Source organism: Lagenorhynchus albirostris, chromosome 14 (genome assembly GCF_949774975.1).
Source record: "Lagenorhynchus albirostris chromosome 14, mLagAlb1.1, whole genome shotgun sequence".
Lineage (NCBI taxonomy): Eukaryota > Metazoa > Chordata > Mammalia > Artiodactyla > Delphinidae > Lagenorhynchus > Lagenorhynchus albirostris.
The window spans coordinates 79,135,455-79,150,204 of NC_083108.1; the positions used below are offsets into that span (position 1 = coordinate 79,135,455).

The 14,750-nt window shown below is 40.5% G+C and overlaps 1 protein-coding gene across 33 annotated transcripts in view; it reads left to right on the forward strand.

The window, feature by feature from the left end:
• The window catches only part of ATXN2 (ataxin 2), a 127,612-nt gene that overhangs the window by 53,566 nt on the left and 59,296 nt on the right, over positions 1–14,750 (forward strand). For 32 of the 33 annotated variants that reach the window (XR_009534790.1, XR_009534792.1, XR_009534791.1 and 29 more), the window contains exon 6: positions 13,970–14,094. The exons of the other annotated variant lie outside the window; for it this stretch is intronic. Coding sequence is in view for 12 of the 32 variants with exons in the window: in XM_060121362.1 (XP_059977345.1) it covers positions 13,970–14,094 (125 nt within the window). In the remaining 20 variants the exon portion in view is untranslated. The remainder of the gene's footprint in view (positions 1–13,969; positions 14,095–14,750) is intronic. 33 annotated transcript variants of the gene reach the window in all.

Genomic DNA, 14,750 nt, shown 5'->3' on the forward strand with positions numbered 1-14,750 from the left:
ATTAGTAGGGGAAATAAGAACTGTTGCATATTTATTTATTTATTTACTTTTGGCCATGCTGCGCCACATGCATGCATGCGGAATCTTAGTTCCCGGACCAGGGATCGAACCCTTGCCCCCTACAGTGGAAGTGCAGAGTCTTAACCACTGGACTGCCAGGGAAGTCCCCAGAACTACTGCTTTTTAATATTTAAGTAGGATATGTTTTTCTCTCAGGAATATTTTTGTTATCTCATTTTATCATAGTACTATAAAATTTTGTAATTCGTTTTGTATAGGAAGAATATCAGGTTTCTTCATTATTGATGCATGCTGGTGCAGATTGGTGCTGCCTAAATAGAGCTTCTGGGTCCAATTACTTTATTCAAACTTGTGATAAAGTATATTGTAACATCAAAAGCATTTGTATGGTTGTTTATTGTGGAAGCCCTGTATCCTTTGCACTTGCTGAATGGTGCACTGATCGAGATGTCTGTCCTGTTGTTTAGTCATATTCTAGGCTTTTCCGTTGGTTTCCATCAGAGGAACAGAAACACAAATTAATTTGTAAATTGTATTTTTAACAAGAACAGAACTTAGGTATTTGCTTTTCCACATCAGTTGATTCTTTCCAGACTTTGGTCAAAGGGGTACTTAGGTCAGATCTCAGAAAAGAACAAAAGAAAATGATTTGGGTGGTTTGGTTTGATTCTAACTAGAAAACCATAGAGTCTCTCTTTAAATTTTTAATTAATTTATTTTTAACACAAGGAGTGATGTTTGGACTGAAAATAAGAGACTCTTAACATGATACACTGTACTTTTCCTTGAAGTTGCTTGTTGCTCAGGAAAGAACTTCTTCATGTGGCATACTGTGTTTCTTAGAGCTCATTGTTGCTGCTTTTCCTCTCCTGTATTTGCACTTTTGAAGCTGACATCCTTGAGCTCTCTTGCCTACTTCAGCTGTTCCAATAGTCTCCATCTCAGTTCTCTTGCTAAGGCTCTGTCATTTCTTCCTTGAATGGTAAATTTACTTTGAGTTACAGGACTCAGAAACTTTCTGTAATGATCACAGTCAAAATAACTATTGCTCTAGGCTATATTATTTTGTTGTCAGACATCTCATCCCTTGTTAAAAAATCTACAGTGACCACTGTTGCTTACGGAATAAAGTTGGGATGCCATACCTTGGCATTCAGGGCCCTCCCCAGTGGAACTTCTCTTTTTCAACCTCATCTCTCATTATTCCCCAGTATTTATCCGCTTCTTGACCTAAGGTGGTGTTTTCTGCATGCTAGATATTCTTCTCTCCATTTTTGAGCTTGGTTATCTTACTGCTGGATTTATTCTCCACTCTGAATATCTTCCTTCCTAACTAGAATTTTAGATACTTTTTCAAGACCAAGCTCAAATCTCCTTTCCTCTTTAGAGTCTTCCCTGACCTTCCCAGCTCACTGTGGTCTGTTTTGATTGCCTATAACAATGTATTCTAAGCTTTACTACATTTTATTTTCAGCACAGAATAGTTTGTTCCCCCCTACCCCCAAGGAAATCTCATGCTGAATCCCACTTATAAGGCAGTGGTCGGGGAGGGGATTGGGAATTATCCTAGAACCTTACTTATTCAGCTTTTGCTCTGTCTGCTCAGGTACCCTTAAGAAATCAGATTTCATGGCGCACAGTTGAAAAATCAGTTGTCTTACCTCACGTACTGAACACTCAGCTTTACAAAGCAGTGTATATCTTTTTGTGAGTGTATTTTGTCTCTCCCAATGCATTATAATTTTCTGGAGTTCAGACGTCATGTTTATAGAACCTAGGGATGTGTACACCCTGTGGTATCTAGCATAATGCCTTACAGATATGTAGTAGGTACTCAATGTATACTGATTCTTTCAATTGATATTTTTAAAGTTTTATACGTCTTTACACACACTGCACCCAAGCCAGGGAAAAACTAGTAGTTTTTGGTGTTTCTTTTTTTTTCTTCCTTACGTAGACATTGCCATAGACAACTGGTAATTACCACTCATTTCCAGGAAACTCAAGAAAGCAATTATTCCTAGCCAGACTAAAAGCAGCTTTCCTACAACATGACATATCCAGAGTATATTTTTCTGACAAAAGGTTGCTTCTAGTAGGCATTTTAATACCCTTTTGAAATACAGAAAACAAAATCCCAGGTGCTAACTTTGAAAACAAGACCCAAATGATTCTGGTACAAGTGAGAAAAGTCAGAAGCACAGGTAAGGGAGTGTGAAGTATTAGAACATGCATGCGGGCTATTTTGAAGGTCTTTTTTTTTTTTTTTTTTTTTTTTTGCGTTACGCGGGCCTCTCACCATTGTGGTCTCTCCCGTTGTGGAGCACAGGCTCTGGACGCGCAGGCTCAGCGGCCATGGTTCATGGGCCCAGCCACTCCGCAGCATGTGGGATCCTCCCAGACCGGGGCACGAACCCGTGTCCCCTGCATCAGCAGGTGGACTCTCAACCACTGCGCCACCAGGGAAGCCCTTGAAGGTCTTTTAAAGTAATTAATTTGCCTTAGTTGCTGTGTATGTTAGAAATGCATACCTACTTGAATTTATGTCAGAGGACACAATGTATTCATTTGTGAAGAACAGTATGAAATCAACTTTACTTCGGTTCAGTTTGAAATCATACGAGTAAAAGATCCCACACCTTAGAGATTAGCTTATTTTATTTTTGTGCTAACCAGCGTAGAAATAAACCCCTTTCTACTTATGGGTCACAAAACTCATTTTCCTTGTTCAAGTACCCTAGAGGCAAAGATATGATTAGGTAGTTCTCTGTTTGGAAAAATGACATTCTTTTCTAGTAAGATAAGAAATTATTTTTTAAATTTTCAAAATTTTGAGTAAAATGCAGGGTGCAGGTGGTTGGCCTATTGTTCTTTATTTTGTCATGTTGGTCTGTCCTGTCCTGTGGAATGTTGTTAGGTGTTGCATGGATTTGCTCACCAGTGCGTTCTTCTTTATTGTAACATCTCCATCTACTAGAAAGTCATGGTTTTGCCATTATTTGCTTTTATTTTATTTGCACAAAAGACTTTTTTTTTTAATTTAATGTTTTTGGTTGTGCCCTGTGGCTTGCAGGATCTTAGTTCCCCAACCAGGGATTGAACCAATGCCTTTGGCAGTGGAAGTGTGGCATCCTAACCACTGGACTGCCAGGGGATTCCCCCAAGAAACTTTTAAAGACAGGTGTTTGGTCAAGAATTCTAGCTGCTGGGACAAGAAGATTTTATGAGCAGGGAAGTCTTTGTTGCCTGTTTGTAGGGGACATGTGCTATAGAGATGGATCCTGATTTTCTGTCCTGACCCTATAATGTGTGGAGTCAGGATGACCTGTGTTTTGTTTTTCAACACTTTATACTAGTTCTTCCTGATTCATTTTCTCCTTTAAAGCTTAAAGTTGAAGAAAAAACTGAGTTTTGTGGATGTAACCTCAAAGACTTGAATTTTGTGGTTACATAACTGTCATCATATGGTGTATCAAACAAACCACTTCCAACATTTTAAATGTTAAATAGTTCTGCTTAATAGGCCCAGAATTATGATTAGAAAATAGTTGTGGTTGTTCAAAACGAACATTATCCACTTCTGCATTTTTTAATAGGCAAGTGCTATTGTCTGATTCATATTGTAATGTAATTATAACTTCTTGGTATTTAGAACAGAGGGGTATATACATTTGGAATGTATTTAAGTTTCCCATAGTTTTGTGGCTAAGACCCTTAATATCTTCAAATGTTAGTTTGCAAATGGTAGATTCTGCAAAATTTTATTTTCAAGTTGATCATTTGGAACAGAACACTATTCCTGCAGAAATTTAGCTCTGTTACTTCAATATCATTCATTTCCATCTTATTTTAGCAGCCTGCTTTCATGATTTTGTCATCACTTCTAACTGCTTCTCTTCCAGAATGCCCTCCAAGATCTACTCTGACCATAGCCACCTTGACCTTTACTCTTCTACTCCTTTTCTTGTTACCTCTCACAGGGCTCTCTGACCCTTCCCTGGCCTTCCATTTTTAAACTCCTCTCTGTCTACTCCTTCAGCTAAGTAAAGGAGTGTGGCTGGGGAAAATACCATTGTGGTGCTGGTTAGTTAGGAATGTAGGGTTTCTAGCTCCTGCTGGAGCTTCAGCTCAGCCAGACCCTTTTCTAGCCTGTTTCTGCAACCCTAATTAATGAGTACCACCTCCAGTTCCTTACTCTGTTTACCTCATTTCCTTTATCCACAGCAGAATGCTCTTTCTTCCTTCTTTTTTTTTTTTTTTTTGCGGTATGCGGGCCTCTCACCGTTGTAGCCTCTATCGTTGCGGAGCACAGGCTCCAGACGCGCAGGCTCAGCGGCCATGGCTCACGGGCCCAGCCGCTCCGCGGCATGTGGGATCTTCCCGGACCGGGGCACGAACCCGTGTCCCCTGCATCGGGAGGCGGACTCTCAACCACTGCACCACCAGGGAAGCCCAGCTTTCTTCCTTCTTTTTAGAACACATAGCCAGTGTTCTTAACCTGGATCCATGGATTTCCAAATGGTTCATGGAGCAGATTCAGGGCATTGATGAACTTGGGTGGGAAAAAATATCACATCTTTATTTTCATTAATCTTTAATTGAAATGGAGCCTTTTTTTTTTTTTAAGATGTTGGGGGTAGGAGTTTATTAATTAATTAATTTATTTTTGCTGTGTTAGGTCTTCGTTTCTGTGCGAGGGCTTTCTCGAGTTGTGGCAAGTGGGGGCCACTCTTCATTGCGGTGCGCGGGCCTCTCACTATCGCGGCCTCTCGTTGCGCAGCACAGTCTCCAGATGCGCAGGCTCAGTAGTTGTGGCTCACGGGCCTAGTTGCTCCGCAGCATGTGGGAATCCTCCCAGACCAGGGCACGAACCCGTGTCCCCAGCATTAGCAGGCAGACTCTCAACCACTGCGCCACCAGGGAAGCCCGGAGTGTTTCTTTCTGTTATTAATGCAGACAACAAACCACTAGTGTTAGCAGTATCTGTGACTTCCACGCCTATAGAATTCAGTTAATTTTATATCACTTGTATAGATTTGGATTTTTAAAATTAATTAATTAATTTGGTTGCGCTGGATCTTAGTTGCGGCAGGTGGGCTCCTTAGTTATGGCATGCAAACTTGTAGTTGCAGCATACATGTGGGATCTAGTTCCCTGACCAGGGATCGAACCTGGGCCCCCTGCATTGGGATCGCAGAGTCTTAACCACTGCGCCACCAGGGAAGTCCCTAGATTTGGTTGGGTTTTTTGTGTTTTTTTTTTAAATTAAAAAATTTTTTTTATTATTTATTTTTGGCGCATTGAGTCTTCATTGCTGCACACATGCTTTCTCTAGTTGCAGTGAGCGGGGACTACTCTTCGTAGCAGTGTGCAGGCTTCTCGTTGTGGAGCATGGGCTCTAGGAGTGTGGGCTTCAGTAGTTGCAGCACGTGGGCTCAGTGGTTACGGCATGTGGGCTCTAGGGCGCGTGGGCTTCAGTAATTGTGGTGCGTGGGGCTCAGTAGTTGTGGCTCATGGGCTCTAAAGCGCAGGCTCAGTAGTTGTGGTGCACGGGCTTAGTTGCTCCACAGCATGTGGGATCTTCCCGGACCAGGGCTCAAACCCGTGTCCCCTGCATTGGCAGGCAGATTCTTCACCACTGCACCACCAGGGAAGCCCTCCTTTAATTTTCTGTGTATTTTTTGCATTTAAATCCATAGGCTTTTTGCAAATGCTGAAGGGGTCCATAGATCAAAGAAAAAGCTTAAGAATCCTTAATCTATAGGCTCCCTGTGACCTGTTTCCCTGCAGTTTTCTCTCTCTTGCCTGAGGACAGCACCTCCACTTGTCCCTTTGCTTTTGTTCCGTTCTGCACACCCTGGGCCCTTACTGTGTTCATTATTCCTATCTTATTTGTTTATCCTATTCTTTAATACTGTGTTCTTTAATATTAACTGTATAATAAAATACATGGTTTAGTATATATTCATAGTGTAAAAACTTACGTAGAACTGAAGAATATAAAAAGGTAATCGCTCCTCTGGCCTCAAATTCCATTTCCCTGGGGGAATCCTATGGACTTGTGTGCAATTCAGAAAAATATTATTTTTAACCCTACTCTAGTCTGTATTAGAACACCTTTTACTTCCCCCTAAATTATATTTTAGTGCTTTACACATTAGATTCTAAAAGATTTACTCCACCTCTGTAATTACTCTCCCTTAGCTAGGGGCTTCGTCAGGAAAAGACGGGGATTGTGTCTTAGTCAAAAATGAATCCCCAGCTCATCCAAACTGAATGACCAGCACATACATTATCGGTACTCAGCAATGCTAAAATTGAATTAAAAATGGCCTCTTAGTTGCTATGTTGGCACCCCCTGTAACTGATGCTCTGTTGTGTATAGATTGGTCCATATAAAACTCATGGTACATGACGAGAAAATATTTTTTAAAAAATTATTTATTTATTTAATTTTGGCTGTGTTGGGTCTTCGTTTCTGTGCAAGGGCTTTCTCTAGTTGCGGCAAGCGGGGGCCACTCTTCATTGCGGTGCACGGTCCTCTCACTATTGCTGCCTCTCTTGTTGCAGAGCACGGGCTCCAGACGCGCAGGCTCAGTAGTTGTGGCTCACGGGCCTAGTTGCTCCGTGGCATGTGGGATCTTCCCAGACCAGGGCTCGAACCCGTGTCCCCTGCACTGGCAAGCAGATTCCCAACCACTGCACCACCAGGGAAGCCCGAGAAAATATTTTTTTTAACTGTTGAAAAATGTCACAGTATTAATAATTGATCAAAACAGAACAATATCATTGAAATAAGTTTTTTTAGTTATCTGGGATGTCAGTGTTTGAGAAAAAGTAGATTTAATTGAGAGATGAAATGGGTAGCTGAGGATTTTGGTGAAGACTTTTCTGAAAGTACATTTGAGGGCTTCTGATGTCAAGTCTGATGATAATTTTTTAATTTCATTCACTTTTATGTCATTTTGTAGTTATAATTTTAAATTTATTTTTATTAACTTAAAGCCTGTCACTAGCACATTAGTTGTTTCACCACTATTCTGGCCATTTAAAAAAATCTCAGACAACTTTGATTTTTCATAGTCCTAATTGACTGAGGATATATTGATAGAAGAGGAAAAGTTGAGCAGAGAACATTTATTTCCTGGGTGTGGGGCTGAAGAATGCCTAAGAGAGAGGCTGCGCATTGGTTGAGACATTTCTTTCTGATTACCACCAGGTGGCAGCACTGGCTCAGAACGACTGGGTTTCTGCCCTGAATCAGAAGGAAGGGAAGGTTTAGAGGCAGGGGACAACATTATGCCCTTTCCCTCTGTCTCCCCCTTTCCCTAAATTGGATGTCATAAGGCCGGGAATGAAGCACATCTTCGTTATATTTTATTATCTGATCATTTTATTGTTTTCTTTTTTTCTTTCTGTGCTTGTAGTTCCTTCAGAAACAGGTAACGTTTTTCTGCCAGTCACATTGTATTCTTGCTTCTTGCTTTTATAATGCTTTTGCTTCTTATCGCAGAGGATAATGGAAAATTAATATATTCTGACTTTATGGCATTGGAAAATCTGCACACAAATTCGCACAGTTGCAATTAGATTATAGCCAGTTGATTTTCTGAATTTTGCAGAAATCCTGGCAATAACATTTTACTATTTAATACCAACAATGATTTTTCAAAAATCCAAACATGGCTGTTAATAAAATAACATATTCAGGATTTACAGTAGTAGATAATGGTAATAGTGTAGAATGGAATATCCTGGTCTTGCTTCCTTCTAACTACTGATACTATGTTGACCTGAAATACAGTATTTAGGATCAGGCTTTTCCCTGCCATCTTGACACTTTAGCCTCATTTTGCTGATTCTCTACTTCTGCACATCTTATGCACGTCTTTCCCTAAACCATTTGCTCATCTTTATATTTTGGGGGGGATTTATATCAACTTTATTTCAACTTTGCGTATTTTTTATGACATGTGCATTATTGTTTCATCGCTTTCAAACCTGCCTCATGTTTTTCACAGTTAACTTTGATTTATTCTTGTGAGCAGACTTGAATCAAAGCACTACATTTACTAATGATGGTAGATTCTTCTGAAGCTCTTTTCTTAAACATCTTTATTGGAGTATAATTGCTTTACAATGGTGTGTTAGTTTCTGCTGTATAACAAAGTACATCAGCTATACATATACATATATCCCCATATCTCCTCCCTCTTGCGTCTCCCTCCCACCCTCCCTATCCCACCCCTCTAGGTGGACACAAAGCACCAAGCTGATCTCCCTGTGCTATGTGGCTGCTTCCCACTATCTTGTTTCACATTTGGTAGTGTATATATGTCCATGCCACTCTCTCACTTTGTCCCAGCTTACCCTTCCCCCTCCCTGTGTCCTCAGGTCCATTCTCTATGTCTGCGTCTTTATTCCTGTCCTGCCCCTAGGTTCTTCAGAACCTTTTTTTTTCCTTTTTTAGATTCCATATATATGTATTACCATATGGTATTTGTTGTTCTCTTTCTGACTTACTTCACTCTGTATGACAGTCTCTAGGTCCATCCACCTCACTACAAATAACTCAATTTCGTTTCTTTTTATGGTTGAGTAATATTCCATCGTATATGTGCCACATCTTCTTTATCCATTCATCTGTCGATGGACACTTAGGTTGCTTCCATGTCCTGGCTGTGGTAAATAGAGCTGCAGTGAACATTGTGGTACATGACTCTTTTTGAATTATGGTTTTCTCAGGGTATATGCCCAGTAGTGGGATTGCTGGGTCACATGGTAGTTCTATTTTTAGTTTTTTAAGGAACCTCCATACTGTTCTCCATACTGGCTATATCAGTTTACATTCCCACCAGCAGTCATTTGCTCATCTTTAAAAAGGGACTTTCTTTGGGGGAAATTTTAAAATTAAGGAATATCATTCCTTACTAATAGATACATACTTTTGTGTTTTCCCTCCCCTGCTTTTCTGCCCTCAAAGGAAAATGTGATGCTAAGTAACAACCTGTGAACAGTTAATTCCTTTATAAGGTTGGTATTGTAAACAGAAGATTTAACATGAAAATGTAGCATTAAAAAAATTAGGTTGTTTAATAATGGCCTCTTAATACCACCTCAATTGTAATTAGCAGAGTATAACTTGGTTCAGTGAAGTTTTAAATGCTTGCTTTTTCACATTGGCTCCCTGTTCGGGATTCTTTTTGATTTTGTTTAAAATCATACTGATAGAAATATATTTAAGCTATTTTTATTGTATATTTCAGTCTTTCAATTTGAGGACAGCTTGGCTCAGTCCCTAGTCTTTCCTAAATACTTTGACATAGCACACGTACCCTACAATGATAAAAGTCCACTTATGTGGATCTGTTAAAAAAAAATCTTCTATTCTGGGTTTTAATTTCTTGAATAAAAACATATTTAATGCTGGGTTTCCATCTAAGTAAATGCTTTACTCATTTAAATATATGCTTTTCAAAAACTAGTGTGATTAAAACATTAACAGGATCTTAAATATGAATTAATAATCCCACTACTTCTTGTAGAACAGCGGTCCCCAACCTTTTTGGCACCAGGGGCCAGTTTCGTGGAAGACGATTTTTCCGGAGGTGGGTAGGGGATGGTTTTAGGATGATTCAAACGCATTACATTTATTGTGCACGTTATTTCTATTATTATTACATTGTAATATATTATGAAATAATTATACAACTCACTATAATGCAGAATCAGTGGGAGCCCTGAGCTTGTTTTCCTGCAACTAGATGGTCCCATCTGGGGGTGATGGGAGACAGTGACACCTGAAGTGTGTTGCTTATGTCCAGTCTACTCTGTGATCTCGTTTTGGTCGCTGTCACTGCAGAAAACCCTGCTTCACAAAGATAGGATGTTGGAAATGGAAGCAGGCTTTTCAGTGCTTTTGTGGCAATCTCAAGATACTCCACCTTGACTTTAATAATCCAGAATGTATGGAGATTTGAAGTTGTCTCAAACATACTTTTAAGGCCACTGTCATTTGCAGTCTCAAGCAGTTGATCGTCTTCTAGCACGAACAAAGTTGATTCATCTGGTTTATTCACAAATGGGTCGCGGATCCATTCCTTCCCAGTTCGGGGGTCTTTTGTGTTTGGGAAGTAATGCTCAAACTCTTTTGAAAGCTGAGATAGGTGATCATGCATCAGCTAGGAGAAAGAAGGCCCTGGCTCAGTTTCTTTCAAAATTTTTGCTAATGTTTGAAACATGTCAAAAATCCCAGTGTTCACTTGTTGCCCCCATAATTCCAATTCAGCTTTGAATGCAGCCACCTTATCTGCCCACTTGAACACAGTTATCATTCTCCCTTCAAGTGACAGATTGAGTTTGTTGAGCAGGTTGAATATGCCACACAAGTAAGCAAGTTTTGCGACCCATTCTGTGTCACTGAAATGTGCTGCCAGTGGTGACTGTTTTTCTAAAAGAAATCTCTGGAGCGGCTCTCGTAACTCAGAAACTCTGGCCAGTGATCTACCTTTGGAAAGCCATCTCACTTCTGTGTGTAAGAGAAGACATGTGTGCTCTGCGTCCATCTCCTCACAGAGCTGCCTGAGCAGACGTGAGTTAAGGGCATGTACTTTAATGTGGTTGATAATTTTAATCACATCCTGCAAGACGTTGTTAAGTTCAGGTGACATTTTTTGGCTAGCCAGCATTTCTTTATGGATGACACACGGTGTATAGACTGACATTCAGAAGAAACCTCTTTGACCCGACTAGTGAAACCAGAAAAACGTCCAGTCATGGCAACCGCTCCGTCCGTGCATATACCGACACAAAATGACCAGTTGAATTTTCCTGATGTGTAATCATTCAAAGACTTGAATAGTTCTACAGCTGTGGTGGTGGTTGGCAACAAAAGTGCACATAACATATCATCACGCACATCCTCCTGAAAATTACATCGCACAAAAACAAGCGTTGTTGCCTTGTCAACATCGGTAGACTCGTCAACCTGGATTGTGTACCACGGCGACTCATTAATCCTCTCTAACAATTGTGCCTCAGTATCCTCTGCTATTTCATCAATTCGTCTAGTTATAGTGCTAGCCGAAAGAGGAACACGTGCCACCTTTTGAACTGCAGCCTCCTAAAAGTTCACGACAAATGTCCTTAGCAGCAGGCAGGATCAACTCTTCACCAATAGTAAAGGGCTTCTTAGCTTTAGCAATGTGGTTAGCCGCTAAGAGAATGATGCTCTCAGTGCAGACACATTTGATGAAGTGGTGGCCTTCAGTAATTGCTTCTGTTCTTTGTGTTCACGTTTTTTTCTTTTGAAAAACTCCAGAGGCTTGTCTTTTAATTCAGGGCGCTTGGTCTCCATGTGGCAAAGCAGTTTTGAAGGTTTCATGGCTTTGTTGGTTAGCTGGTCACCACATATTATACAAGTGGGCTTGGAGAATGTGAATCACCTGTTGCAATGAACCCATAATTTAAGTAGGACTCTTGGTATTTTCTTTTCAGTGCAGCTTTCTTTTTGTTGGCAGTCTCAGAGTCTTCTGCTGTCTCATCATTGGGTCTTTCCCCCTTTTCAAAGAAGTTCTCCAGTGATGTTTGTTTTCTACTCATTTTGGCTAGGGTTATCTTATGGGCTTACCAAAACTGTGACTGCGACAAGTGCACAGTGCGGGAAAGAGGCGCAGACAGAAGTGGTAATTAAAACAATGTGCGGGCCACGCACGGACTAAAATAAGTGTCGGATTCTGACTTAAAGCCTGCCACCAGATACAGCTGTAAATTGAAGTACAACAACTCACTTGCCCCTATAAAGCCTGTCACCGGATGCAGCTTAATTGTCACTTGCCACTCACTGGCAGGGTATTGATACGAGTCTGCAAGCACTTATGGTCTCTGTGCAGTCAAACCTCTCTGCTAATGATAATCTGTATTTGCAGCTGCTCCCCAGCGCTAGCATCACTGCCTCAGCTCCACCTCAGATCATCAGGCATTAGATTCTCATAAGGAGCACACAACCTAGATCCCTCGCATGCGCAGTTCACAGGTTTGTGCTCCTGTGAGAACCTAATGCTGCCGCTGATCTGACAGGAGGCGGAGCTCAGGCGGTAATGGGAGTGTTGCGGAGTGGCTGTAAATGCAGATGAAGCTTCTGTTGCTCGCCTTGCTCTCACCTCCTGCTCTGCAGCCTGGTTCCAGTACCAGTCCGTGGCCCGGGGGTTGAGAGGACCCCTGTTGTAGAAGATAACATGACTGGTTTGTAATTTTTCTGTGGTCTAGTTTTTTGTTCTAATTTTGTGAGAATTAAAGTAGGGAATTTCAGCCACCTAATGTAAGTCATTATTTGATGTTTTTCTTGGAGCATCTCACATTCTTGAAAATACACATGGCAAAATCAGTTTTACCAAGAATTTCTGTGACTTTAAGATGATGTAGAGTAGAACTTGACTCAGGCAAGTATCATATAAAGCCAAGTTTTTAGGGCCATCAGTGGCTTACAGCTGAAGATGGCATTATGAAGATAACATCAGTGGTTAGAACCTCTTAGCTTTTCCAAAATGCAGTCATCTTCCAGTGAATGCTAATCCCACTCGCAGCTGAGGCCTGCTGCTTTGGGGATCCCCCTTGGTACGCTCTTGGCTCTTATAATTGCTAGCAACAGGAGCCATGCTGCCTGATAGAGCTGGCAGCTAAGCCCATAGGTGCAGTTATGCTTTCATTCCCTAGTGTGCATGAATACACACCCACATCCACTTATCCACCTGTAATTTGAGATGAGAGGAGGTAAGAGCTAGCTAGGCTTATAGTGCCATGCCTAAATTTGCTGGCTCAAGTTTCTTATTTCACCATCACCTGGGGAGCCAATGACAGTTTTAGAAACAGTACCAAATCAGAAATCCCTCTGGAATTATCTCTTTTGAAGGAGACGCAGGTGTTGATTTTTTCCCTTCCTCCTCCTCCTTGATGGCAGCTTGAAGTAAGGGTGAGGGTGTGGTGACTGGGAGCCAGTACTCTCTAGGAGAGCCAGATCAGCAGAAGTATTGCTCCGCAGCCCTGTGCTAGGTGATACCCTATAGGTCCGGACATCTAAATGTAAGCCGGTATCTCCAAAGCATTTCCGAACACTGTCATTGCCCAAGTAGACCTTTATTTAGCTGGGTCCTAACTTCCAACTAGAGATTTTCTTTTCTAGACAGCAGCTATGATATATATAGTTCCTGTCATGTGAGCATACTAATGCCATTCTGCTCTCACAAGCTAGTGCTTTTCAGTAACGTTAGCAGAGGAGGAGAGGATACATTAGGTGAGAAAGTATTGACAGGAAGTCCAGGTAGGCCTGCCACCTGAACCTTCTGGGGACAGGTAACACTGTGGGGCCTGAGCTTTGTATTGGAGTGGCTCTAGGGAAATATGGGTTCTGTGTGGGGGTGGGTCACTTCGAATGGCTTTAGTTACTAATGGCAACGGTATGTTAGGATACTGACCTCTGCATGTAGACGTGGATTTGGAAAGTTAAAAGATCAGCATACGTTTGGCTGAAGGAGCTCTGAGGGCATATCTAATTACTGGGTCTGTTAAACAAAAGAGATCTTGTTTTAGATGGATTGATAGAAAATTTCTGGATCAATTCTGAAACACAAAGCAATTATTTTTAATACAACTTATGACTTGTGTGACTACATTATAACATTTCATGTGGCTTAAAATTATATGGGTAAAACATACTTTCACCAGTAATCATCTATGATGCCATTTACTGAATTAAGTTTTTTGAAGGTTATAATATTAGAAGCATTACACATCTGAAAGCATACTGTTAATGAATGCTATTCTTTCTGTATCATAAATTCACTTTTCATAATTATTTTTTAGCATACATCTCTGTTGATAAATCCATGTATGTATTCACGTAGCCCATTGTCTGGTTGTATGATCTTTCAACCAAAACCATCCTTTGCAGATGCTTTTACTGACTCTGCTATCAGTGCTAAAGTGAATGGTGAACACAAAGAGAAGGACCTGGAGCCCTGGGATGCAGGTGAACTCACTACCAGTGAGGAACTGGAGGCTTTGGAAAATGATGTTGTAAGCAAAATCTTTTCGATTAGTAACGCTATGGTCATGTGATATGGTATGACATCCTATCACTTGGTTTTAATTTAAGTATGTTGTTGTGAATATATTTAAAGTAGCAGTTTTATTGTGTAAATAGACTTTGCCCTATGCAGTATATACAGAAAAATGTTTCTTTGGGATGCTTATGAATTATTTGTATGTTTTTAAAGTAAGTCCTAATAAGCAACATAAAAATTTAAATTGGAAACCATGGGAAACTAGAAATGCTGGCATGTTTTGCTTTGAGTACGCTGCAGAATAGGCAGCCTAAGGAAAGTGGTGTCTTGTCTGTTGACTTTACCTAGCGGTGAGGTCAAAGTGTGACTTTTAGGCTTCTTGTCTGTCAGAGAGGCACTCATTATTAAGATATATTGTTAGATTACATTAGAATTAAAGCAATAAGTAAATTTCTTTGTCTTAAAATTAGGAACATTCTCAACAAAAATCTATTTCCAGAAGGCTCTTGGCATATATTATTTTTACTTTTCCCATAACACATCATCTATAAATCAAATACTTAATAATGACTCTGTCATTAGGATTCTGTAAATTCTGTTTCTAAACTGTGGAGATAGAAGCAAAGTTTCTTGCCAAAAATGAGTGTTTAGATAGTAAAATTTGAATGG